General features: G+C 38.8%; 1 protein-coding gene across 3 annotated transcripts; it reads right to left on the reverse strand.

Moving 5' to 3' along the window:
* LOC117962926 (phospholipase DDHD2-like) lies at positions 1-27,817 on the reverse strand. Of its 3 annotated transcripts, XM_034919869.2 has the most exons (20): positions 27,493-27,817; positions 25,408-25,703; positions 21,042-21,246; positions 20,154-20,344; positions 19,925-20,014; positions 19,346-19,466; positions 18,910-18,999; positions 18,622-18,763; positions 18,110-18,318; positions 14,773-14,840; positions 14,193-14,315; positions 13,164-13,259; positions 12,373-12,549; positions 11,516-11,542; positions 9,496-9,651; positions 8,735-8,837; positions 7,776-7,937; positions 5,524-5,607; positions 2,984-3,149; positions 1-2,539 (listed from the first exon to the last, which is right to left on the reverse strand). In XM_034919869.2, the coding sequence occupies exons 1-20, from the start codon at positions 27,638-27,640 to the stop codon at positions 2,455-2,457; spliced, it is 2,739 nt and encodes a 912-aa protein (XP_034775760.2). In that variant the 5' UTR covers positions 27,641-27,817; the 3' UTR covers positions 1-2,454. The 3 variants fall into 3 exon arrangements, with proteins under 3 accessions (XP_034775760.2, XP_034775761.2, XP_034775762.2); XM_034919870.2 differs by lacking the exon at positions 11,516-11,542 and having other exon boundaries at positions 27,493-27,814; XM_034919871.2 differs by lacking the exon at positions 5,524-5,607 and having other exon boundaries at positions 27,493-27,812.

Genomic DNA, 27,817 nt, shown 5'->3' on the forward strand with positions numbered 1-27,817 from the left:
TTCAAACAATTTTGTTGAGGTTTATTATAGTATACACAACAAAGTAAATATATGACAAATAATAATAATAATAATTTAATTTCATTACAAAATACAATAAAGTGCACATTTACACCACTGCACTCTTTATTCTTGTCACTGTCCTCAGGAACAAAACTTTTTCATGTGGTGTATTTTCAGGTAAACGGTCTTGAAATGCAACCAAAGGGGCTTAGGGTAGCACAGGTTAGTGTGAGTATAATTTATTGGTGGCCGTTTGCTGTGTTATTCCACAGTTTCGCTTTCTGTACACTCAATCAGAATGCAAGCTTTGTGGACAGACACATTTTAGGTGTAAAAAAAAATGAGGTTATAAAATAATGAGGTTATAAAATAATGACATCAAGAAGCTCTGTTATGGCTCAGGACACAAATCATAACAAAGATTTTTTTGTGTGCGTATTGTTTGCAAATTTTATAGAAAACATCTAATGCATCATACTCATAACTGATAGAAGGTGCCAATACATATGGGCACTTTTTTAATATCTACTACTCAAAATCTGCCATGGATCACGTCTCAACCCTGCTGCCACTTGACATTGGGACGCACCAGCCCATAACATCCCCCTCCCATGAGCCTGCAGCACCTTCAGCTTTGTTTTTTAAACAAAACTGAACACCCTGGTGAAAATGCATGGTTATCACATGAACAATCAACTGCAAGTCACCCAAAGCTGAGACTATCTACAGCTGCATGTTTTGAGGATCTCAGGAGACATGCATGATCAGGATTTGGGTTTGGTTCAATTTTTACAGGTAAGCGATACTTAGCAGATTTAGAGTAGCATCTATATATTAGGACCTGTGGACCCAATTGGATCTGGTGTGGGGCATCATTGCAGATCAAATCCACCCAACACTGTTGCACTTGCACCCTGACGGCGATGGCTACTTTCAAGACAATAATGACCCCATCCACCAGGCCACAGTAATCCCAGGATTTCAATCTGATCGAGCACATTTTGGGATGAACTTGATGGACGCATTCATCATCACGATCCTCCGCCTACCTCTCTGCACAAAAAGGTTGTGATCAGGGTAAACGGTGGCCCTACCCAGTATTAGGTGAATGTCCTAATAAAGTTTCCAAGCAGTGTGTATTATATATATAATTTTCTTTGAATGTAATGTCAATTGTAGACAGTACTCCAAATGAGTTGAAAGATAGCTGTAGTAAACTACAATCAAATGCTGTTCAGATTACAGAATCCCTTCTTTCACGATTGCTGCTAATGGATCAATTGCAGGTAAATGCTATCAGTAAAGGTTAAGTTTAATAAGAGAAGCCATTCATTTTTGTTCTAACATCTATTGAGAGGGCAGTTGCTTGGATTGCTCTTATATTGAAAATACAGTATTATTAAACTGGTTAAGATTTAGAAGGATTTTTTTTTTTTTAATTAAATATAAAAGCTATGATGAATGCACTACATGGTTTGGAAAGAACACAAGACCTGTGATAGGTGCAATGTGGTAAAAGATGTATATAGTATTTTGTAATATATAAAAGCTGCATCTTCCTGTTGCAAGGCAGTTTCAGTCACAATGGTAAAGACAGACATCAGATTGAGGGCTAAGTGTCAGGCTGGCTTCCATATCTATGAAATGAATGACGTTTCTCAAAAGTGAGGACTATATTGGTAATTCTGCAGAACAGTGTGCACATAACCACCCTGTCCCCCACCTTCCCTAAAGGAATTAAAGGCGGGGATCATTGCTACATTACAGCTACGTTTAGAGAAATCTGGGTATGTAACACGCCCATAGAATGGAACCAGACTATTTCGGTTGATGGAAAGAAAAGACTAACTTTAAAAATGTGTATAAAAACTACTGTATGCGGTCACACATGATGTTACACAGAAATCGCGATGCAATTACCTAGCTCTAATAGAAATCAAGGCAGTACTTTTTTTCTTTTTAAAATATCCGAACACAGTTGTTGATGCAGGCATGGGACGTCAGCATAGGTGTTGAGATGGAATTGTTTGTAATGTCGTTTTTTTTAATTGATTTTTTTTGGCAGATTGGTACAGTTGTCATGCAGAAGTACAGAAAACAGAAAAAAATTAAACAGTTAGAACAAGTTTAAAAAGACAACCATTTTTTGTTAGTTACCGTGTAGTGATAATTTGGAGAGGCTAGACCCTCACACTTGAACAGGATTAAAATAACTGAAAGGACTGCCAATGTGGAGGCAAGGTGCTTTTTCGGTAATATACAGCAATAGCAGCCAAAAAAATGGAGAAACCCAGTAATGAATGTGAATGTAAACCTATGAATATTGTGACTCCTCGGGTTTCCTTCATGCAGTGTAACGGACTGTTGATTAGGAGTTAAAGAACAGTAGGATAGTTCTTTGCTGCAGCTCCTCCATAGAGGAATCTGTGAGTCGATCCACAATTTTTGAGATTAATATTGCTGAGGGTTCTGCAAGCTGATTCCCAGGGCCTGGTAGATCTCCTTGAGGACTAGCAAAGCTGTATCTTCAGATTCCCTGCAAAGCAAAATTACTCAATGACAATAACATATATTCCCACCACAGCTGCACATTCAAATGTAGAGCTATCGGTATATTGAAGAAGTTGACGACCATGACATAAATCAACAGTACAGAATAGAATAAGAAATGGCAATGTTCATGCCAACATTTAAAATGTGACATACAGAAAGCTGGATGTACAGACGGACAGACACCCCCATATGTCCCCAAAATCTGATAACGTATGCTATAAAATTGTATTCCGAGTTCCAGGACTATTGTATAAGCAATTCTCCAGATATATGTAATTTCATCCCCGCCAGGGAATAAATTGCTGGTTGCAATAAAATAACAATATATGTCTTCCCTTGCTGTAAACACAGAAGCTAGCAGTGAAGAAGTCGATCACTGACTCCCACGTGCACTACAGCAATGAAAGAGGACGAGTCCCAGTCTTACCAGTAGCAGAGGTGACTCTGGAGTGCAAAAAGATACTCATTGAAACTCTCGATGGGTTTCTCTTGCAGGACATAGTCAATGCGCCGGCCTCCGTTCAGCATCCCGATCTTTATATGCTCTTCTTCGTCCTGCTTCGAGGGGCTGTAGGGCTCTTCTGTTCTATCGCCTGCGTCGATGATAAAAGGCAGCTGAATTATACATGACCAGTGAGAGAGGGCAGCATTCTTTTTGAAAACGGGTTGGTGAAGCAATGAAAAGCTGAAGCTCCGAGGTCTATTCAACTGATCTTAAAAGCGGCAGATCTAAATACAACCTTTTTTTTCATATATTTTAAAGATCAACTAAAGAGACTACCATGCACTGTTGGTTTGATCTTCATAACCTCTGGCCCTTTCATTTTCATCGTTCATATATCCACAGCTGCTTAGATCAAATGAATAGACTACGTTACAAAACATCAACCACACAGAAAGGCTTTAGGTGACAACAGGTGATTAATGCTGATGATGTAGAACTTAAACAAAAGCTATGCATCTCTTCTTGATATTTTACGGTTAAAAATGACATCCGACCAAAAAGAAAAAAAAAAATTGGACACTTCGATATGCAGGCTCATCTGTATATGTTGTTAAATTGTAGCTATAATGTAGTACATGCACACAATTATGTGATTGCAAGGATGGGACTGCAGACCTTAACAACATGTATTTAACAAAGTTAATTTTGCGAGAATATAATTTTGTTCTAAGTACATGTTGAATGAATAAAAAGTGCAGTGCAGTTGCACTGGTATTTTTATTATTCTTTTTTCTATTCCCCCTTGATGTGTACTTGGACTAAGACTGTGGATGATCCCAAAGTTCATTTTTGATAAAATATTCAATCTGCACCATTAAACCAGTCTGTAAGACTCTGTGAAGCTATCAAACTATGGCTCCCAATGGTTCATGTGCAATGTACAAAGAGTTCAAAGATCTCCGACTCATTTCTTTCAGTAGTTAGAGGTTTCACACCTGCCTCTATGGACTGGATGCTCCTTAAGTAATTACATCAGAGCGAGCTGGAGAAACCCAGTTCTCCCAGCCTGCAAAACGAACTGGGATCCCAGTGGCAAATGACAGCACGGCAAATACCAGAATACATTTTTTTTTTCTTCAATTTATTTCTATTTTAGAATGGAAGGCTAAAATAATCTACCAAAAGATATAATGTTGCATTTGATGGAATGTTGACACCTGCAATGGTAAAACTATTTTACTTTGCAAATTAAAGCAAAAATGATGACCAAAAAATAAGATCCAATATGTGACAAGAGATTACGCATTATCACAGTTTAACATTAATAATACAGTCGAGGTCAGAACCAAAACATCTCCCTTTAAGTTAGTACAACTTATTGTTATTGCAAGCGCTGCAGTATAATTTAATAACATGGTTTTATTACATACATTTATATGCAATAAAGATAAGCACCAAATGCACGTTTATTATTTCTGTTTTACCTTTCCCTCACACTTTCATTATATTTTTAGTATTTTGTTCTGAGTTCTTTTACTAATTTTTTAGGTTATAGCTACAGCCGTCATAAGGTTTTAGTTAAATTCAGTGCGGATGTGGGATTCTAGATGTGCATGGGGTGTTTAAATTTCATCAGGAAAGTCAATTAATTTGAGAAAACAGAATTCAGAAGGGCAAAGAATAACTGCAAACTTAGAGAAAAAACTTAGGGGAAAAGTTCAAAAATGTAAATCCACGCTAAGCAAACAAACAACTTGACAGACCTTGACAGATCTGATCTGTTAATTATCATTCACTATCCGTAATGTCATGGGTCAAACTCATTGCAGACTAGTACTCTAACAATCAGAAATTACACCTTTACCTCCTCAGCTATAAATCGAAAGAAAATATATAGCCTAATACTTCCTGTTACTCTCACCTCTACTGAATCTATGTATAGTTCATATTAATTTATAATGTATTGTTATAGTATGCATACCATTCACACCCAACCCCACAGCAATGGCTTGCCAGATACATATTTATTTCAATGTCCTTGTATCCTTGTCTGATGTATCACATAATAGTTTATGCTCCGCAACAGCCAATGTGAGTTTTTACAAACTCATGTTGCATCTAGGATAACGCCAAATATTATTCACTGTCACTTTTAACACACACACATATAATCATATTGCAATTATTTAGATTCTTAAATCAACGCATCACTCTTGTACAAGAATTACAGACATGCTGTGCACGGTACAATAGGAAGTTGTTCATGTTTGTTAAATTAGTTTTTCTATGATACTTTTGTATTGGCCTTTATTTGTTTGCTTCCAGTTCTGTAAAATTAACAGGCATTTTTCTCCTTTAAAAAAATGTTGAGTAAAATAGCCAGTCCAGTTCAAATTAAACTTATAAACTCATTATAATGCAATATTCTGGAATGAAAAAGCTTCCAGAAAATAAAAGCAGCACTTCAACCATTAAGCCAGCGTCACTAACCTTTATATTACCACGTCTGTTACCTCGCTTACCTTGGGTGAATTTAAAAAGCATTACTTTTGGCCAGTCCAGAACATTTTTCCAAAACTGAGACTTTTTCACTTTAACCCTTTCTGCTGCATGACAAAAAGAGCCACCAAAAACATTCTGTTAGAAGCAGAAACAGCAGCTGCCCATGAAGTTACTCATGCAGCTAGAGATCTCATGCATATGCTGGCACCAAAACATATTCACATACGCTTCACAATTTCAAACTGGATTGGAACAGTGATTTCACTTTTTTATATATTTATTTTAGTGCTATTGAAAATCAGGATTTAGCAAGTAAAAAATAGCCCCAACAAATCACCTTTTAAAGGTAGAGCCATTTAAAAACTTGCAAGAGAACTGCTTGTCGTAGGGTTGTGGATCTTGGTTGTATACGACTTTAACAGCCACATTTCCACCTGCACCATGAAACCAGTCTGAAAAACTTAATCTCGTCTCGTTCCAATATCAAATTGTGGCTACAGACAGTTCCCTCTGCAGTCTACACTCTACACTCCAGTCTGCGACCAGACATTGCACAGAAGCCAAAGATCACCTGTATGTATCACGCTTTTCTAGAATTGCTATTTATAAAATTACTTCCCTGACAATATATTTACAGCCTTCACGTTCAGTCTATGTAGTCTTCTTCTGCAGTCGGAGATTTCAAAAAAAAAAAACGCCTTGTGTCCTTCGCAGTAGACATTCATTAGCTACATCCACCATCAGCATGAGTTGGAGAGCCCAAGTACTGCCACCAATCCTAACTGGGGTCCCAAATGAAATCGATTTGATGTTTCACGTTTCTGGTTAGTTTGTCTACAGTAGTAGACTATACAGGCACTCATTGCCGTTGTTAAAGATTATATATTTCACTATCTAGTTTCTAGAAGTCTGTATACATATGTGGCACCTGCCGCATGAATTCAAATAAAAATATATTTCTATATGGTACAATAAGCGTACCATGTGGTGTTCTTAATTGGACAGCACTAAAACCTGGCCAGGTTTTCAGTTTCTATTTTTTCTATTTATTTTGTCCTTTTCTGCAAGTTTGAGTGATTTATTGTTGCGTCTTTTCTATAGGGAGATTTCGTTTTTGGTTTCCTATAAAAGGTTGCTAGGTTGCGCCAGGATGGGGAGTTCTGATATTTTTTCCTAGGTCTTCTCCACAGGCCCTTGTTGCCGAAGCTGTGCATCTGTACTATCTATGGTCTTTGGAAGCATTTGTTATTTTATGAATGGAACAGATACAGGGAGCCCTGTTTGGCAATCTGAAACTTATTTTTTCGTTCAGTTTTTTCAGAAGTCAGGATGTTTGTTATCAGCCCCAAGCTGTTGTTTAGCATGTGATTATCGATCTTGAGGTAGTGATGAATGCTAAATGTTTGGCGAGTTGGTTAAATTGTCATAGCTGATAAAGGATTTTTGGATATCGTTTGGACTGGCTGAACTTTTTTATTCATCGCTGGATCAAGGAATCTGCAAGCAAGCGGGTACCCAGGAGTGGTGAGATCGTTTCCATTTATTTTTTTCACTGGATTGTTTTTTTATTTTATTTTATTTGCTACTTTGTTTTTATGCAGTGTTTTTTTCTTCTCCGCGGTTTTGCTCTGTTCGGGACTTTAATTACTGCTCAATATACCTGTTTATCTTGATCAAGGCTGAAGTGCTCATTGTCTGTCTGTACACTCTGTGTGTTTGTGTGTGTGTGTGTTTGTTCACCTATGAAGAATCAGTAAATGCATTATCTGGTTTAAATGATCGATTATCGTTCCTTTTGTTTTGTAATTGTAACTTAAAGATCCCGCATCCTTTTGCGCTGTTGACACGCCTTTCCCCCTTTATTAAATGTTTTCGGCATTTATTATTATTATTTGTTTATTTATTATTATTATTAGTTTATTTAGCAGATGCCTTTATCCAAGGCGACTTACAGAGACTAGGGTGTGTGAACTATGCATCAGCTGCAGAGTCACTTACAACTACGTCTCACCCGAAAGACGGAGCACAAGGAGGTTAAGTGACTTGCTCAGGGTCACACAATGAGTCAGTGGCTGAGGTGGGATTTGAACCGGGGACCTCGTGGTTACAAGCTCTTTTCTTTAACCACTGGACCACACAGCCTCCTAGTTCAGGGAGATAACTTTTTCGTTAAAGTTGGCATTTTTGCTAAAGGCGTGTTTGTTACACATATATGAATATTTTTGGTCCCACTGAAGATCAGGCATAAAAATGAAAATAATAGTTCTCCTACCTTCTTTGTCCAGGGGTTGGATCTCGGCTGCAGTTTGTCCCTCCACCTGCGGGGGCAGTGCAGGGATGGGGATCCGGGTGAAGGACTGCCAGGCTGTACGCAAAGAGCCCATCACGTTGTTCTTCAAATCTGTGCTCATACGAGTCAGGCTTTCCTTCAACTCTGCAAATATTCAGAGTAAAATATTGGATTAAATTTTTATTTAAACTACTCAAGTGTTGCACAATGTGGGTTTATAAGATTTGGCTGTTGCTGTTTTAATGGAGGAATTATATAAGTCTGAATCACAATGTACAAGAGCTGTGCAGGAGGGAAGGATAATACAATTATCATGCAAACTTATTTTGATTCCCGTCTAATTAGTTTCGTATCAATAAAGCTATTGATTTCACAGTGTACGAGAATTTAGCAACATGTGCAGAAGTCTAAAAGAGTCCCTTCCTTTCATTTTTACCCTTTTGCATGAGAAAGACAGATAGGAAACAAAACATAAAACCTGCAACCTCACAATACTGCTAAGCTATGATGTGTAAACAATCAGTTGATTGATCACTAATTAGATTAAGATTTAAATGTAAACAATATATATATATATATATATAAAATATATCATTTATATATATATATTTTTTAAATTTAGGAGTGACCAATTATTATTTTATTTATGTATTTTCCCCCAATCTGGAACGTCCAATTATGTTTTTCTTCTCACCGCAGCGAGTCCCCACACGAGTGTGAGCATCCTCCGATCTCACAAGCCTAAAGCCAGAATCGCTTTTACACCGAGCAATCCAGAGCAGAGGTGGGCGGGCTACCGATCCCTGAGAACAGAGACCATTTCTGCCCCTCATCCACTCTGAATGTGTTCAGTGTCTGGCCAGTAGGGTTCGGATTTCAGGTAATCATTTCTTAATTATTTTTACTAGGCCACATATAGCTATGCTGGTGAAGGTTCTTACCAAGGTGCATTCTTTTCCTGCCTTTGTGATGCGGTATCAGCATGGGTTCGATCTCCATGTCAGAGACAATCATCGGCTCAATCCTGTAGGCCACTGGGTCAAACTTCATTGGGGGGGGGGGGGGGGCAAACAGAACAATAAGTAATGATGGATATCTATTTGACCTAAAACCGAGTTTTAAACGAATGACACAACAAATCTGAAGCACAGACTGCTTGAGGTCATAGATTTCAAATGTAAAATATATAAAAGTAGACGATTACACTGATGAAGGAACTAGACGAGATGCAAATCTACTTGTTATGGGGGGGAATTTGATCAACCAGTACCCTGCCGGGATAAGCTACAGCTTGAATATTTTACAACACTGGGGAATCACCCTGGATTACACTAACCCCCTATCCATGGCGATCTCAGGATTACCACAAGCGTTTGGGAGGCTTGATGCCCGACAAGCCTCAACAGCTCAGATATAAATGCTCTTTGTGTCACTTCCTTTGAAGAGACCAATTTCTGTCAGATAGCGGCAATCCTAACTGGGGCTAACAAGACTCCCGATTGAAACCAGTTTATATTTCATTGATTTCAAACTATTTTCCAGCATCTGCTCAAAACCGGTTTTAAATCTGAACAGACTTCTAGCCCCTTGATATTCTTGGCGGCTGCAGTCAAACAAGAAGGGTCTAGCACCGAAGAGGTGGGACAGCTACAACTGTATTGTTGAGGTCAACACATCAATTCGTAATCCTATTCCAACTCACAGGATGGTAAATGTTGTAGAAGCTCTTGCAGGTAGGGAACCTGTAGTTGGGGTCGATTCTCTTGAGCCCCCGCACTGTGAGGAACATGCCGATGGGCGAGCCAAAGGCAAAGAAGGTCTCCGGCTCAAAGGCCAGCTGGGGGTAATTGATGGAAACCTGCAGAAAGCAAAGAAATATAAAACAAACAGGTAAACTCACTGCAGCCTTTAAAATAACACTGGTTTCTCTAACACTGTAGCACAAGCACCATTTGATAACCATTACAAAAATCAGTTATAATTAGCGAAACGAGAGATACCACTCTCAGCTACCATTCAGACCTGAGCCGCTCTCAAGCAGGGGGCTGGATCTGTGTCGAATTGTGTGGTAGTTGGTTAACTGGGGGCTTGTTTGAGACCACCAAACCACTTAAACCAATTTTGTGACCGGAGGTAGATTTGAACTCAGGTCACCAATGCTAATTTGGTCTTCCTTATAATTAACGTGATGTTAAAGCACCATTCTCGGTAAGACATTAGCATTTCAGAATTTTAAAATGGAGAGTGCCTGTATGCTCACGGGGTATGGTGCAGAATATATAGTTGTTGGTCCAATGTGTTAGCAGTAACTCACTCAAGATTCATCTTTAGCTGTTTTCCTGTCTTTACTCCTAATCCATATTTTCCTAATGCTTTTATTAGAAAATATATTGGATGTATTATTGCAAAGCTACAACCCTTTTTCCCCCCAGGGGTGATAACCAAAGTTTTCTTTTTCTTGGGTAGAGAAAACACCACCGTTGGTTGCCTTCATGGTACCCAAGCAGTTCTTGAGGTACTAGGATGCAGCCTACTAATCACTGTAATCTAAAATGTAATATAATCGCAGTATATTGTATATTGGCGTGCATTTGGAAAACAGCAACAGTGTAAGACAAACAGTAAAGAAAGGCCCATGCCTTGGTATATGGTATTTCTATGGAAGGAAACAAAGGGCAGTATTCTTATACAAGCACAAACCAAAAGAAGCACACATGTAATTGTATTCACAAAGACACTGCTAAGATGAAATTACCTAGGACAGTGGTTTTCAAACTTTTTAGGCCCTGTACCCCCTTCCAAATAATCTAGTCTACCGCGTACCCCCATCTGATTTAGGGTAATAATTAGGGGTCTACCTAATTCCGGATTTTGCGGAAATCAGGAAATTGAGGGGTCATTGCAAAATTCACGTCTTTTAGGGGCCAATGCATACCGGACTAGTACGATGAGAAAAAGAAACCTAATTTAAATGAACTACTGCACACTGCAAATGACGCAAACCTACACACATTTATTCAAGATGCTTTTTTTATTTTGTAAGATTTGTATTATGTGCTCAATTCACATGTTTATTTCTTTCAGTTTAAGGGCAACTTAAAAACCCCCTCCCGTCCCAAAGGGTTCCGGAATTATGGGGCCAGGTGGCAACCCTAGCCATATGTGTGCTCAACGCTCACTCACTGTCAGCAGCCAGCTGTATTCATAGCGTTAACCTCGCCCAGCAGAAAGGAAACGTACACCAGTACGGCTGTGGTTTCATTTTAAAGGATGCAACATTGTTGATTTGATTTCTAAGTCACAAAGTACTACAATGTGGTAAAATTTACAGGATTTTTCTTGTGTACCCCTTAACGAGAGCTCACATACCCCCAGGGGTACGCGTACCCCAGTTTGAAAACCACTGACCTAGGAAGTGAAACAGGAACGGGCTAAGGCATTCAAAGGCTTTCTGTCATCTGGGGTGGAACCATTTTTTAACTGAAAATCCATGTTTCCTAGTACATATTCTTCTTTCCAAAATAGCACATCGAATGATTTATTTCATTATTAATAATAGTTTTTTGCTTAAAATAATTGGAACAACAACAACAACACATTCTAAGAATAATGGTGGTTGTCATGAGCGACACAGAAATGAATGGCCTCTCTTCATAGACAAAGTAGACGATGGGGAGGGTCCAAAGTTGCAGATAAGAACCATTGCCACACACTGCACCAACCTGCCCTGTGCCAGTTCCCAAGTTCAGCTTTCCAGGTAGGCAAGGAACAAAAACAGGAAGGCTATTAGCTGTGCGGCCCTGCTGAGTCCCATTCCACAAGCTCTTCAGGAGCTCCCCAGGATTGGAGAATAAATTAGATCGACTTGGGATTTTCTGCACTGGTTAAGGTAGTAATACAATGGATGAAGGTGAAATTGAAGGTGTTTTAATTTCAGCTGATTATGTTGTTTTTAAATATTAGCAGCAATTTTAGCTGGAAACCACCATTGTTAGCACTGGATTCTTCAACCCACTTATACTGGGGACACAAAACAATATATTGACATCACTAAGGCTCACAGCACAAACTGGGATATTGAAACACAGACAAATTCAAATACCCTGTGATTTTTAAACTGCTGCCTGATAAATATGCTGTTCCAAAAATTATACGTCTTGCGCAATTTACAAGCTTTGACTCAACAAACTTAATCATTGAAATTAGGCATTTTAAAAATGTAGATTGTTAAAATAAAGAGAACTGAATCCTTAATTCCTATATTTTGGATGAAATGTGTAAGTTGAATAAACTAGCGAAAACCAAATGGAACAAGGCAATTCTTCACCAGTCGTCATTTTGAGCTTGCCAGAGATTTTCCAAGCTGGTCCTTACTTCGAGGGCTTAGTGGCTTGGTAAAATCTGTTTCTTGGGGTTTGGTGGATGAAACGATTGGGGAAAAAAATGAGCTAAAAACAGTGAGGCAACATTTAAATTCTACATTACAGTATTAGCAAAAACGTCATTATATGGTCCGGGAATGAAGACTAGCAGCCAGCTCTGTTGGAGCAGTCCAGCCTGACCTGGACGAGTCGGTTACCTGTCCAATTCCCACATCAAAGTACTCGTAGTCCACTGGGCTGATGCTGCTGCTGGAGAGGGGTCTCAGGATGGGGGGGTTCCCCCCTGTGCTGAGCACCCCCGACTCCAGGGAGCCACACTCTACTCTGGGCCCCTGGAGACTGTCTGTCTGCAGCTGGGCTTTTACACTGCTCTCCTGCAGGGGAAAGAAGGGGAGGGCAATGTATTAATGTGTTAATTGTTCTTTGATATGATATTTTGACAAACAATGGGGAACATAATGATGTAATAAAATGCATCTGCAGGGGGGCCTGTTGATGCCCATATGTGCAGATCACATGTCTAATAACAATGATTGTTTGAGGTCACAGATGAGTCATTTGGACTTTATTCCAGCCCCGTATATATCACATCTCTTTTCCAAAGTGGGGTTCTGGGCAGGTTTAGGTACCAACAATATCATCCACAAATTGCATTAAATACCCCATAGAGACACAGAATGCCATTTAAATGTTTGGGGATGGGAATAGGAATTCAAGTTAGATACTTGTGTACTTGTAGATCACAAGTCTTACAATATTTTACAGTACAGATCAGGGTTTGAAAAAAAAAAAAAAAAGGACTGTTTAACATACTAAAGGGTAGTTGCAGTATTTTTCAGTCTTGTTTACTTGAGTGATCAATGCACTAAAAAAATATTTTGAAATCAAATAAGAGAGACATTTGGGCGGGCTGACCATCCCCAAAAAACCTAAGCACAAAACCCTGGTATAGAAATGTACTACCACAGGACGATCACAAACGCTGTACCTGCTGAAGAGCTCTTTTCTTCATAAAGCTGAGGATTTTCTTTCTGGGTCCCAGAGGAACTCCAATTTCCTTTAAATCGTTCTCTGAACACAAGGCCTGGAATAAAGAAAACGCACAGGTGGATGAAACCCTTGAGCGCAGAGCAAAGTCTCGTTTCTCAAAGCATGCCCCCTTGTTGCGTTAGAATACTTCTTTTGGAGATTGCCTCTCTGTTGACCTTCATTTCTCAAGATACGCATTTTATACAAGGACAGTTTAACCAGCAGGAAGAGTAGCACAATGAAAAGTAATATTTTATTTCATCTACACATGTAATTCTTTACATTTAGCAGGTAATTCCCGACCTGTTAAATGTCATATTATGTGTGTCCTCTATCACGTCTTTTTGGTTGTTTCTAATTATTTACTAACTGTTCTTGAACAAATAGTCATTTTTTTATACCACTGGGTCTGTTTCTGAAAAGACCTGGCAGTGAGGTGGTCTGAAAAATGACCACCAGGAGTGTGCAGTAGTAATTTCTATTTCTTCTGTAATTGGTATTTTATACACAGATCTTCCACTTACCGGTACTAATTCACAGTTGCAGAGGGAGCAGAAATTACAGTTGCTTGCCAGGTTATTTCTAACACCTCACATCCTTTAACACATTAAGACTGGCATTAACCTGTGTTGGGTAATAGACAACATGACTGGATATGGTTCTAAAATATCTGCTCTGGGTATCACTATGGAATCATGGCACATACACATGCAGGGCCGTATTTTCAAAGCGTTTATTTCAGTCTTTAACTAACTCCTGTTTTTTTAAAGGAGAAAAACACCTACAGTCTTTAGAAAACTAGTATCAAACATCTAGCTAATCTAACTAATGTAAGTGATGGTATCTTAAATCGCTCCCAAGTTGTTTGTTTCTCACTTTTGTACATTACATTTTCAGCTTGGAGTTAATTAAAAGACTGCTGTAAACACTCTGAAAGTATGGTTCATAGCCACCAAACATGGGTTTATGTAACACAAAGGACCCCTACCAGGGACTCCATGTCCAGCTGCTCTTTTCTGAATACACTGATATACTCTGACAGCCCCATCTTCTGAAGGGCTTCATCAAGGCTTTGAGCTTCTTCTCTGAGAGAGGCACTTCTTACTTTCACCTGAGAAATACAAAAAGAAGCAAACAAAGTACACGCCAATGACCTACATCCACAGTGTGCACATACAGTGGCAGACGCAGACAGACCCCACATAATGAAACTCTCAGCAACCTGCTAAAGAATGCAAACATTTGTCCACAGTTGGATCAATGCTACTGTGACACACACACACAGATGGCCTGACAAGCTGTCTGAGTTCCTTCAGATCCCCCCCAGATTATGATACGCTCAATTACTTGTGGTAAAGCTTCATTACAACTTAATAAGCAGTTCTATATAAAAGCACAAGTAAGCGTGATATACATATGGCGAAATACAAGTTTGTAACGCCACTCACAGGCAGCTAGATGGCGCACTGGAGCTTCTAAATGTATTTTCATTGACCCTGAAACAAACTCCCTGCATTCGGATGGTAGGTGTTTTTCTGTAACGAATTACAGATATGAATATTTCTTACCTCTTGAGGGTTACTACTGTCTTGAGTACTCTTTTGGTTAGTTAGAAGGTCAAAGAGGATCAGAGAACCTAGAAGGGAAAAACAAAGTTATACATTTTAAGTACAGTTGAAGGCTTAAAAGAGTAAGCAGCGGGGTTCCGAAAAATATAGCATTATACGTCCCCATGTGTTGCTACAACTATTATTATTATAGTTGATAGTGTAAGGACTATTGCCCACATTGCCAAACAGATAACTCAGCAGCAATTATGTCATATGGAACATAAAAGCCAGAGCACTTGTATTTTTTTTTTTCTAATCTCTCTTCCCGCAGTGATCAGAGGACACACCCCTGATCTCAAACCCCAGTGCACTACAGCAGACATCTTGATAAGGCCTTTGAAACATACTTTACATTTATAAGTGTAAAAGTTGTCAGGATGTTGTTAACAATGAAAAAAAAAATGACAGGTCTGTTATTTACGCAGCTGTAGCAGCACGTGGGGACGTGTAACATTATATTTTTCGGAACCCCGCTACTCTAGATCTAGCTGGAATGCGTATTGTATTGCAGATAACACTGTTGGATTTGGGGGCTGAATTGTAAGAGGGGTGGCACACTATTGTATCACACTGGAAGTCAGGGGTCTCCAACCCTAGTCCTGGAGAGCTCCATGTTTTCGAGGTGTCTTCATATCAATGTCTAAAGATCTGGAACACCTGTTAATCTTGATTAATTAAGCCAATAATTGGAGCAATTAAGTAACAGAGATCGATTGAAACGAAAACCAGAAGACCCAGTAGCTCTCCAGGACCAGGGCTGGAGACCCCTGCTGTAGTTTGTTTGGTGTTTATTTAAAATCATGGTTTATTGTTCTGATTTGAATGTATTGTTTGGGGTTCAAAAACACGATGTGTTGTATCAGTTTGTTATCGTTTGATGTGGTTTGGCAGGGGCGATGTTTGCAGTTCATCTGTGCCAGACTACATCTCGTGAGAATGCGTGGTCGGCAGCGTATGAATTATTGACAAATTGGCTGTCGTAGCCCAGATTGATTAATTTATTGCTAATTTGGAGATGGTCACATTTATAAAAACCTGCAGCTTTGGCTGAACGGGGTGGGTGTTTAGGGAGAAGGAGAGAGAGCGAAGGAGAAAGAAATTGAAAAAGGAAATAACAATTGCTACTCATGCTGGAAGGACCAGCATGGTACCTGTTGGTGTCAGCATTTGTATTCGGAGTTGTTTTGTTTTAGCTTTTGATTTTGGCTCTGCGAGCTGTGTTTCTGTCTGTCCGTTTTATTTATTTCTTAATTTAAATATGCGCAGCAGCGCTTCATCCCGCAGTACTGGGGTGTCTGTGTCAACTTCCTGGTCTCGACCATCCTGTCACAACGACAGAAAAGTTGATGGCCAGGATATACATTAACTCAATGTATAAAGCAGCATGTAATATGAAATGGCAATGCAAGGCTCCCTGAAATGGGATTCCAAGGCAGTATGACATATCCATGAATGGGTTATTCTTCGTATGTCCCCCTGTACAAGATCAGCTCAAACAACATCATGTAAAAAAATGAGACATACAAAAGGACGGATGTACAGACAGACAGCCTGAATCTAAAACTCTTCATAACTTCTGCTGTATGTTTTTAAGTGTTTGGTGGCTGCCTCTAACCAAGATTGTATTTCTCGCTCAGTGTCACAAAGAGTGCAAGACAAAGTACACTCTCAACTTAGAGGTAGCCACCGAACACTTATAAACATATTGCGAGACATTAAATCAAAATATAAAATAACAGACAAAATATGATATTAACAAACGTGATCTGTTTTTATAGACCAAACTGAGGTTTAAACATTTAGAATGCTTTGTCATTGACATTCTAAGTGCGAGATCGACACTTGCAGCAAAATTATGACTGTAGTTGCTGCCAATAGGTTCCAATGTGACTTGTATAAATAATGTTAATACGAAGTTTAATCCCAATTGGATATGCGGTTTCCTAGACATATGGAGCAATGTAAAGTGTGTGCATATGTACAGCTATGGCCAAAGATTTTGCGTCACCCCACAGAATTAACTCACTTCATAAAGTCGAATGAAACCTGCTGAATAATGTTACGTTAACATATTGAATTACATACTGCTTTGTAGCTTTCCATATACTTAACGAAAACTGACAATTGAAACATGTGACATTTTGAAATCCAACATAAAATGCTGTACTACTACAGTCAGCACTCGGTTATCCGTTACCCAGATACACGTCAGTCGCGTTTTACCGCCCTTCTGTTAAGAATAAAATCAATCCCCATTACATATATATATGTAACAAATTAATGCACTTTCTGACTCCGTCACCAGTTTTCTGATACAAAGCCCATCTCTTCAATGTTACAATTTATCTGAATATCCGTCACAGCCCGCGTTTAAAAAAATCTCTAATGCCAAATCAGTCTGTCTTATATTGTGCAGTTACACAGCGCTTCCTCCAGTTGATGAAAATGCAGCCAAAACAAAGCGAATGAGACAAGCTAGGGAAAGGTAACAGTTAATCATTAAACAGTTCTAGATACGGTTTTTTATCTGTGACCTTTAGCTGTTTTTGTGCATCTTCATTTGCAAGTGAACTTTGACATTAGGGCCTTATCGAGCACTATATTCTGCAATTTTGAATACTGACTGGATACTGTTTTAATTCTGGAAACTTTTTTTTTTGTTTTTTTTTCATCTTTTGGTTTTGCTAAATTTTTACACAGTTCTGTGTATGGATAGCATTTAGATTTAATTTTGCTGTTAGGTTGTTAATGGGAAATTTTACATACTGCTACAATACTTACTGGATTTAAAAGTATGTATTGCATTACAGTTAACATGTCGTCTCTAGTTTTGGCAAGTGATATTTTCAGAATCACATCGTTCTGAATTAAAATAGTCTGTTGAAAATATAGTACTGCACTAACAAAACCAATACAGTACATCTAAATGGAAGCCTACTTATTTTAACACAGTCCTTTCAGCTATATTTTTTATATTGTATTTTTCTGTGTTCCCTGAAAAACAGGGTTGGAACGGGCCATAATGAAATAATCAGATATGCGTCACACACGTTTAACCGTCACTGAAGTCAAAATTTTATAAGGTCGGATATGTGAGTGCTGACTGTATAATGACTTCTGCTAGACTTTTGCAATATAATTTTGTAGTTTCTTTGAATTACAGGATGTAAAATAAAATATCTAAAATTATGTTGAGACATACATATATATATATATTTTTTAATTAAATGTCTTAATCCTAGAAAATCTAGGTGATGCAAAACTTTTGTCCTTAGCTGTAGGTCCTGGTACTGACCTAGGCTGTGCCCTGCCACAGACACGGCCCCTCTGAATTGCGGGTTCCTCTGCAGGAAGAGGCTGTGGAGGCGGTTCACCTCAGAGGAGACAGTGTCCACGATGGTCTGGGCGTAGGTGGGGCTGTTATAGAAGAACAGGTCCAGCAGTGTGTCATTGGTGAAGTGCCGTAGTCTGCTGATGCTAGGCAGCGTTATCCTCTGAATGTCACTGCGGTGTAAAAGAGACAAGCATGGAAACCAGAGCCATCGCTAACACAACAAAGTACATCCCCATGACTCTTTGATTAGCCAAATGAAATTAAGGACACCTGTTGTATGACTGATACATGTGAGTGATATTAAGGGTGACAACAACAAACAGGACATTTCAATCTGATATTAAACGGCTTTGACTGGAATTCTATTTGGGGCCACTTGTCTAGTTTACTGAAATGCAAAGATCAAGCCCTCCTGTGGTAGGAGTTGGCAGGAGTTTGCAGGAAGATGAACCGCTAGAGAGGCGGTTTTGTACCTATCGACTCCTGTGGCATCCCCGTGAAGGGCACTGTGCCAGTTGACAGGAAGGAACTCCACCCGGCCGATCCGCTCCTCCTCGTGCTCTTTCCTGAAGTGTGTTTGCAGCAGGCTGAGAGAGGCACTCCGGAAGTCATTCACTGCAGGGAGAAAAAGGGGTCTATTCAATTGATCTAAAATGTGTTGGATCTGATAATCGCCTTTGTGTTAAACGTTTAACCAGGACTTGTAGATGTCTCAGCGGGTGGATCTTGAATAGAAATCATACGAGAAAGATGATACGTACCACACTGAATGATGCTTCTAAAACGAAGATCACAGGCTGGCCCGATTCCATGAACCATGAAGACTAAGTGGTCCACTTGTTCAGGTTCTCCTTTTAAAAGAAAAACAATTGGGATAAACTACTTGTAAAGGGTTTACAGAAAACCATGTACGTAACCATGTAAGAAATTGATTATTTTACCTATTCTGTATAATTGTTTATACATTGTAAATCACCTAGATTTTGAACGTTTGCTAAAGAATGACCATACCAAGTTCGATCACATCTGCACGAGTGTGTGCATAACTACTGGGGGCCTCCACTGCACCAGGGATATAGATTTTATATGACAGCAAGCCTGCAGGCTCACTTACTCCAAATGTTTCAGATATGCTGACCCAGCACACTTGTGGTGCAGAGTTGAAATCTGTTAAGAATCTGTTAAGGTGGCTCTCACCTTCAGGGATTTCGACTGCGATGCTCTCAATCCCCCGCTTCACGGTCCTCGGACGAGTCTGCTCTGGGGGAGAAGACGCCCAATCATCCTGCAGCCCAATCGACTGGTACTGCATTATTAGCTGAAACAAACCAGGAACCATCAAGGTTAATACTGTAATGGTAATATAGAGAAAATGTGTGTATCAGCCACCAGACACCACAGCTAACAGACAGCCACACCACAGGATATAAAGAAAAGTAAACTGTGCTGTGATCTGCATGGTCAGTAATGTCTTGTATACCTTTTGACATTCATGCCCTGCTATGCCAAATATAAAATTAGAGCCACCAGTAACATGAAAAAGTACACCACCATGATTTATATCCACAGCAGTCCTGTTTCCTAATAGTATGCACATGTAAAAATGCAAGGTTGACCGGCAGATGCCTCCATACACTGATCCTCACAATAACTTGTGCTATAGAATGTCAAAACCTAAGTTTGATCCCAATTGAATAAGCGCTACTCTAGACATGCATAATGGCTCAACAGGGCTCCTTCATTTACCCCAGGCTCTGCTATCTCAATAAAGCCTACCTTTGGGTTGTGCAAAATAACTGTCTCTCCTGTAGGAAACTCCAGCTTCTTCTTCCACTCATCCAGTGTCACTGCGATCATGTACACCTCCTGTTCAGAAATAAACATTTTTGCTCAACCAGAATTCATACTGAAATTATCTCCTTTAATTCCAGCAACTCTGCCACAGGCTCTGAATGTTTTGAACATCACTGTGTGATGGTATTCATTTTGAATTGGTAGCGCTCACCTCTAACTGCTCACTGAAGTCCTCAGGGTAGGGGAGGAATTTGCTATCTTTGTCTCCTTTATAGAACCAGCTGCACCTCCGGACCTCTGTAGCTGCCTGTTCCCAGTAGACCGGGTATTGCATCCTCTCTGCCAGTCGCACATCATACCGCTCCCCCTCTGTGGCAACGATTATACTCTTCGGGTCTTCACCTGAACAACAGAACACTGTCATTGCATAAAGGTGTACTGGTAAGCAACAGGGGTTGAGGCTTATAGTGGAAAACTGTTGAGGACTGAAAAAGTGACAGTGGGCAATAATTAAAACTGTGAATCTACGTCTAAGAGATTAAACCTTCCCTGTAAACTGTTGACTCTTCAAGTGTCAAGATACATTTTCAATGAAGAAGTAAAAGTCTTCTTTATATTTCCCTTTTGTATTTATTTCCAATTCTACTCTGATTTTGTTCAGTTTCAGTGGCGTGCAGTGCATCAAGGTACTAGAATTGATGAAAACTTCTGAATTAATGTGAGATTCCCATAAAAGGACATTTTCCTTTTTTTATGCGGTTTAATATTTCTTTTAGTTTACCTTAGCCATAATGCTTCAAGACACAAGACAACGACCTATAGTGGAAAAGCTGAATTTTAAAGTTTATTTTAATATTTCTAAACCTTTATGTTTAACAATATATTAAAGATGAGAAGTCCTGTCATTGGCAAATTAGAAGACCGAATAGGCACCGAAAAGGTTAAAAACGGCTCTGACAAGAACCCTGCATACTTCACATCTCTGAAAAACATTTTCAACGTTCTCAACCCTATTTCTATGGTCGAAACGTTCAGCTCAACCTCTTAACTGTAAGCCTCTAAGTGGTTGATCCTCAGCTGGACCTCACAAGCTGCTTACCGGAGTTATAAGCTTCCTCGAGCTTCTGAGAATCTTCCCTGCTGAACGGCAGCCAGGTGTCTTTGGAGTCTGCCCGCTTGCAATAGAACCAGTGGGGCTGGACAGGTTCATATAGAGACGGCACGGTGTCCATGTCAATGATTTCAAAAGAGCTGGTGGAAGACGGAGAGGCTTCAGCCTGGTCCCTTGCAGACATCTTTGTCAACTGAACAAATACAAAAAAAGTCATTGTTATACTTACATTTAAAAATAAACAAAATGACAGCATAATGTACGTCATATTTAATAAAGCCTTTTAATAAATCCTATCGAATTAAATGCTGAAATAATCAATAAAAATGCAGTTTTGTCATTGGTTAATATTGTGACGAAATAACATGACACCCCCCCCCCCCCGAAAAGAAACTGTGTTCTACTTAAGGATCTGTATTACCATTCTGTATGGCCATACATCATATCGGTGCCCCCTAGATATAAAAGTACTGTATATAAGCGGGGGTCCAAGCTTCATGTATGTAACAGGAAAAACTGGTATGCAGCAAAATATGCACATAAAAAGTTCTTTAACGAGATAGGTCTACTTTTTATCATCTTAATTTCCCTTACATTTAAATTGTTACTCGTATAATATCCTATTAGAGTGTGTTCTGTATGACTCTACTGCTGCTACAGTAGCTCATTGTCTGCATTACAGCGTTGCGTTTGTGCACTGATGCCCATAGGTGAATCAATCAGCCTTGTACAGTCTTTTCAGAAGCATTTTGTTCTGGAAGAGTTAGCAAACTATGATCAAAGCAGAAACAATAATAAAGAATCATACTGAACATAATTATTAGGATATTAAACAAAAAGAGATGGTAGATCACATTAAACAGACTTTAAAAGATTTCAAAATAAATTTTAACAAACTTCTAACAATGTACTGCAACTGTGGGCGCCACCAAATACTAAATATTGCAGAAGACCCTGATATAATTAATTCCCAGTACTGAATTCATCATCAGGTGAATTTTGAAAGCAATGCCCTTAAGATGCAGAAACTCAGGCTGCAGTCAACAAACAGATGAGAGCATGTTAATCAAACATAGCAGGACTTTATCTCCTTCATGTGACATCAAAGCAACTACGGCATCAAGTACTGTCCAGCATTAACCTACTTTCCAGCAGCTATTAAGAAGGAAGTGTTTTGACTGCTAGGCTGAACCATTTCAAACAGGGAGGGGAGTGTGCTTTCCCAAAGTTTAATACAGCTGTTCCTGTGTATTGTATTTCATCTTTAATACATTTAAATGAAAATCTATATCTAATATAATAGCTTTGTTATGACTTATGATAATGTTGGTAACTGTGGTTTGGCAGTCCAGAAGACAGGAAAGCTATGATACTGCAGACGTTATTCCACGACTTCAGCAGTGCATTCACTCCCATTCTGCAAAACTGATCAAGTTTCTTTCAAAAACGCTGCAATAAACCAGCTCAAACTCTTTTAATAGCTCTTCAATCAGACTGAGCAAAAATGTTCCCAACAAGCAGGGTTGACTTTATCAGAAGTTCACCAACACCCTGGCAAAACAAGCAGAAACACACGTGTTGATTCAGCAAATGTGTCTGGTTTGCTGTGGAATATAATAGAATACTAGGAATTGCATTGATTACAATAGAGTTCATTAATAACATTTATTTTCAATATACAGTCTATTATTACATAGTACATATACTACACAAGTAATAATTATGTAATACATAAAATAGAAGCAGGGGGACTCCCGAGTGGCGCATCCAGTAAAGGCACTTTACACGTGGAATATGATGCATAGCAGTTCTGGGTTCTTATTTAAGTTTAATGAGCCTGGCATGTATGATGAAGCAGAATCTGTGCAAATCGAAGCCACATCCCAAGTTAGCTGGTACTTTGCAAACATTTGGCCAATCGATGTGCTGACGGAAATAGGATCTACAGAAGGTATGAACTTGACACCAGCACAGAATGAGCCAGGTTTAATCGGCTTTAAAACAATAAAAAAATGAAAAAAAATGAAAATTGACAGAACTGGACGGTGCATGCCATCGGGAGATGATTCAAAGATCACACTGGCTATTCCAATCAATGCGTTCCATAAGTTTACCAACTAAAACCATTATCTGTCAAATATTTACGATTAAGATTGTCGATGTTAGACAGTGTTTTAGCTGATGGACAGACAACACTGTCACCAATACATGCCTCTCTGCAATAAACAGTGGCTGTCCAGCAAAACACAGCGCGGCTCTGACAAACTCATTAACAGCTATTCTGCACTTTCTTTTTATTAAAGCGTGTGTAAAAGCAGGATAAATGGATTGCTTGTCTCTCAGTTCACTTTCTTGTTTTAGTTTAATGTGTCGCTTATTTTTCAGGGATTTTTTTTTAGTGAGAACATGTACCTCAATGCAGCAGTATTTGCAATGCTATGCATCCTCTGCCTCATCTGACCCACTTCTGCTATTTTGCTTTTTGTATATTTCTCAACATTCAATATTCTCCCCATTCCTCATCCACTAAACATATTATATTTTCGTGTAAGTATTTCAATTTAGTTTTTGATCAAGCTAGTAGTTACTAGCAGTTGCCACAATAATCAGACTTTGACTGGCCAACATAATCAGGTGATAATGTGTTTGTGAAGTGACAGAGAACCACGTTTGAACATTATTTCATCTTCTGACATCTATCTGCTGTATTCTAGAATACAGTGTAGGGCTGTTTATTACAATGTTGGAGTCAAAATAAAATAGCATTTTAATCAAAGTATTGTGCATTTCCTAAAAAATAGTACCTGGAAAATATTGAATAATAGAAAAAAATCGGGTATAAATCAGTAAAAACTGACGTCCAGTTAAAACATTTTCGGTAAAATTCTAAATAAACCACAAACGTGGAACACTACTTATCAGACATAGAAAAATCAGGACTGGATCAAACTGCTATGCAATGGGAGCCTTACTTCCATCCCTGTGTAGAAAGCTGTAAACATGTCAGTGTCATGTATGCTGTTGTGCTACAGACATTTCCATATGGTGACAATAAGCAGAGGGTGACATTAACAGAGTATGATTAAGCAGATATAAACGTTGCAAACCGAAAAACTAGCTCAGCAGAATTTAGTAGCAATTTCTAGTATCTGATCTACTAAAAGGACAACCGGACACCACACTTTCGGCCACAAGTATGCAATCACTCAAACATGCGTGCAATGGAACCAGACATGCACTCCTATAAGCAGCATGCTGGTCATAAAGGCAAAATTACTGTACCAACAAATGCATCCAGACAAAGGTGAGGCAGATTTCAAAGCAAGTATGGGCATTTTTACTAGGAGCATTTTAGTTTTAAACAAAGCACTGATTTTAGTCTCAAGCCAGAGGAGACTGAATGACTGAGCAAGCTGCTGCATGCATGCATTTTGCTTAAAATAACATAAAAACAAGCACTATGTTAACCCATGTTCCCCTGGACGTTTAAATCTGTATTTTTGCTACATGTAGCCTTTTTCCATTTATAGTACCATTTTGAAGACTTTAGAACCATACAAATATGAGTATTGCATCACTGTGCTGTATCCTTGTATTATTGGCCAGATTGAGGGTGTAGATAGCAGGTGCACACATTTATTGAAACCATTGAAAACTGAGTTTACTTTCATTCAGTTTACTTTCAAGACCCTATCTATACACACACACACACACTTAAACATAACTCAAGGAAAACAACTGTAGGTTATCCACAGAGATTAATAATAATTCTGAAGATGAAACAATGATATACTCTTCAGCTCTAAAATAGTCAGCCTTTGAAAATGTATTGAGCACAGCACAGGGTTGCTTTGTAATGAAACGCCCACTGTATCACAAAGAGATGCATTATTCTAGCGTACAATCAGGGATTTTTTTTTTTTTATATTTGCAACAGTGGATTTCTTGGTCATGACCGACATACACACTGAACAAAACAAAAACAACAAAAAGAAAGACAATAAAGAAAATCTAGTATAGTTCAATTCAGTTAACAAAACAAACTTGCCTCTCTCCTAACTTATACATAGCTGGACACTAATCAAGTGACACTAGTTTTATTAAAACATGACTCAACACCATTTAGTTTACAGTATTCAAACATCTAACAATGCTAGTCTCTGTATTGTATTTCTGTGAAATAGCGGTGACAGTCCTATTTAGTGATTTTAAAAAAATGTGTTATTTATTTTATTTTTATAGGTTTTAGAAAGTGTTGGTATTTTGAGAAAGCTTTTAAAAAATCTTACAAATAATTTAAAACAGAACTTCAGTTTACAAATGCCACATTTAGAATAAAAGGTGTCCCACCCACCTGCTCAGGTGCTGTCTGCGGTTGGCATTGTGCGTTAGCTGAAGAGTCAGTGTGATTATTCAGTTTGCTCTGGTGAGATCTGGGTGGATTAGCGTTGTCTCGAGTCTGGATATTGAGCGCTTCAGCTGGCTCTGCTCCTGCAAGCTTGGCGAGCTCATCATGGGGCTGAGGATCCCGGGACATAGCGTAATGCGATTTGGGGCTTCGTGACTGTATGTCTGGAGCTATACCTCGCTCTGGAGCACAGTTGGCAGCTTTGCTCTCTGTGCCAGGCTCTGAAACAGGACATGACCCTCCTAGGACATAGAAAAAACATGTTTTACATTACAACATAAACAGACTTTTAAAAGTGATCGGTGTGTCAAGAAACCTTAAAGCGACGTGCATATATAAAACAAAACTATAAAAACAGTTGTAAAGGTCAAATTTGTTTAAACACAAATACACTATAACAGTTACAGTAATTCCTAAGGACTGATCCCTTGTTCCTTTTTAGAATTGAGTGCCCTAGTTTAGCTGCATAGTTTGAAAAAGCACCAGCTCCCAGCTTGGACTAGGGGTCAGAGCCAAGGACTTGGCTCTACACTTATTTAACTGCCTGTTGGCAACTTGGACAGGACACATGCCAACTTTAGTCCTGTAGTCACAGGCAGTTTAATACAGATACAATGCAAGCTTGGCTGGCAAGGGGCTTCTCTCCCCAGTGTGGATGGCTATAAATACTAGGTCACCATCAGTAAGAAACCAATCACACAGGGGAGGAGGTGGTGAGCTGTGGGTGGAGAAGTCAAGGGTTGGATGTGTGAACCTGAATCTACAAAGGGCTATTTTAAATCATTTAGATCTGCCTCTCTTTAGATCAATTAAAAGACCCCAGCAATTCTGTAATCCCAGAAACCAAGCGCATCACCCATAACATCAAAACAGTCAATCAGAATTCCTAGGAACAAGAATTTGTTTTAAAAAAAAAAAAAAAAGGTTTTTACCTCTGAAACAAATGTCTTGACATTGAAGGAGCCTCGATTTTGTAAGCAAAACTGGGCAACGGATTGAATTTCAATTTAAATGTATTTTATTTACATAGCACCTTTCATACCACAGACATGTATCTCAAAGCGCTTTACATGCCAGTTAAAACAGAAAGAAAGATATAAGATCAAGTAGTAGTAAACAAAGTAATAATAATAATAATAATAATAATAATAATAATAATAATAATAATAATAATAATACAAGACTACAGGAAATTAATAAGAATGATAGGGGAAAAAAAATCAAGCTATCAATTAATTTCTATTTTAAGGCGTCTGGAACCCCCTTAGTTAATTGATACACTGGTACTTGTCTACCAATGCTGCTGATTGGTCAGTTTCACTTTCAGTCACAGTGCTGAAGTTCAAAGTGCTGTATTCCGAGAGAGTGAACAACGTTTTGTGACTCATGCAATCCTGTCACACGTCACACCAGTAGAACACAGGTCCCCTTACACTCATGTTAATAAAATTGGCCACATTAACAACTATAGTGTTATATTTGTAAGGGATTAGATAATCTATTTCACACCAAGGCATCATCAAACCACATTCATGAAAAAAAAAAAAAAAAAAAAAATCATAAACAAAAACTTGTTTTCAAAAAAGTTATTTTACTCAATTTGTGCAGAAGCTAATGTGTATTTGAAAAGTACTGTCCTATCTCTGTAGTCTATATGCCTGTCAATATGGTACTGTGGTATGGCGTACAAAATTCAAATTCCTTGATGTCACTGTTGTTTGAATTCTAAAATAAAACGCATATTGTGGAGTTTTTATTCCCGTCCTAGCTTGCAGTACCGGTGTAGTATCAAATTATGATGAATATATTACAAACCCTTGACGTACAATGTGCAGGCCGTTTCGCTTTCTGATAGTAAGTGAGTGATAGTTTGACCAAACATGACGGCTGGGTAACGTACAGTACATTGTCATAAGAAATGTTCACTGTAACGTACACATCACAATAAAATAACAGGGACAAGAAACACCTTTATTACACATGTACCGAATACCCCTCAACAAAACTGCATATCTCAAAAGAACATCTTACCTGCTGATTTTTGTTTTGTGGAGTCGCTGTCTCTTTCTGCCTGCTTCGTTTTTTCTTCAAGGAATGTTGCATGTTTAGGACGAATACTACCTACATGATCTGCCGGGGTGTTATCGGTAACCTGTGCGTCTGGCTCCATGTCCATCATTAGTAAATATTTGTATCACGATGTTACAGAACGTGGTTGAAAACCGGCTCCTTCCATTGCTGTTTGCAATGCTCAGCTGACAACAAGGTGACGTCACCCCGAGTTAAAGGTCGGCGAGCATAGCGAAATCGTGGCAGTGACATTCTGCTGTAATGACCTGCATGGACTCCTGTTCAT

The sequence above is a fragment of the Acipenser ruthenus genome, chromosome 46, assembly GCF_902713425.1.
Source record: "Acipenser ruthenus chromosome 46, fAciRut3.2 maternal haplotype, whole genome shotgun sequence".
Classification (NCBI taxonomy): Eukaryota; Metazoa; Chordata; class Actinopteri; order Acipenseriformes; family Acipenseridae; genus Acipenser; species Acipenser ruthenus.

Excerpts from the sequence above, each read along its gene's own strand:
- LOC117962926 (XM_034919869.2), bottom strand. The coding sequence starts at position 27,640 with ATGATGGACATGGAGCCAGACGCACAGGTTACCGATAACACCCCGGCA. Across the intron at positions 18,764-18,909 it reads TAGAAGCATCATTCAGTGTG|TGAATGACTTCCGGAGTGCC; the intron begins GTACGTATCATC and ends TTCTCCCTGCAG. Across the intron at positions 14,316-14,772 it reads ACAGTAGTAACCCTCAAGAG|GTGAAAGTAAGAAGTGCCTC; the intron begins GTAAGAAATATT and ends TGTATTTCTCAG.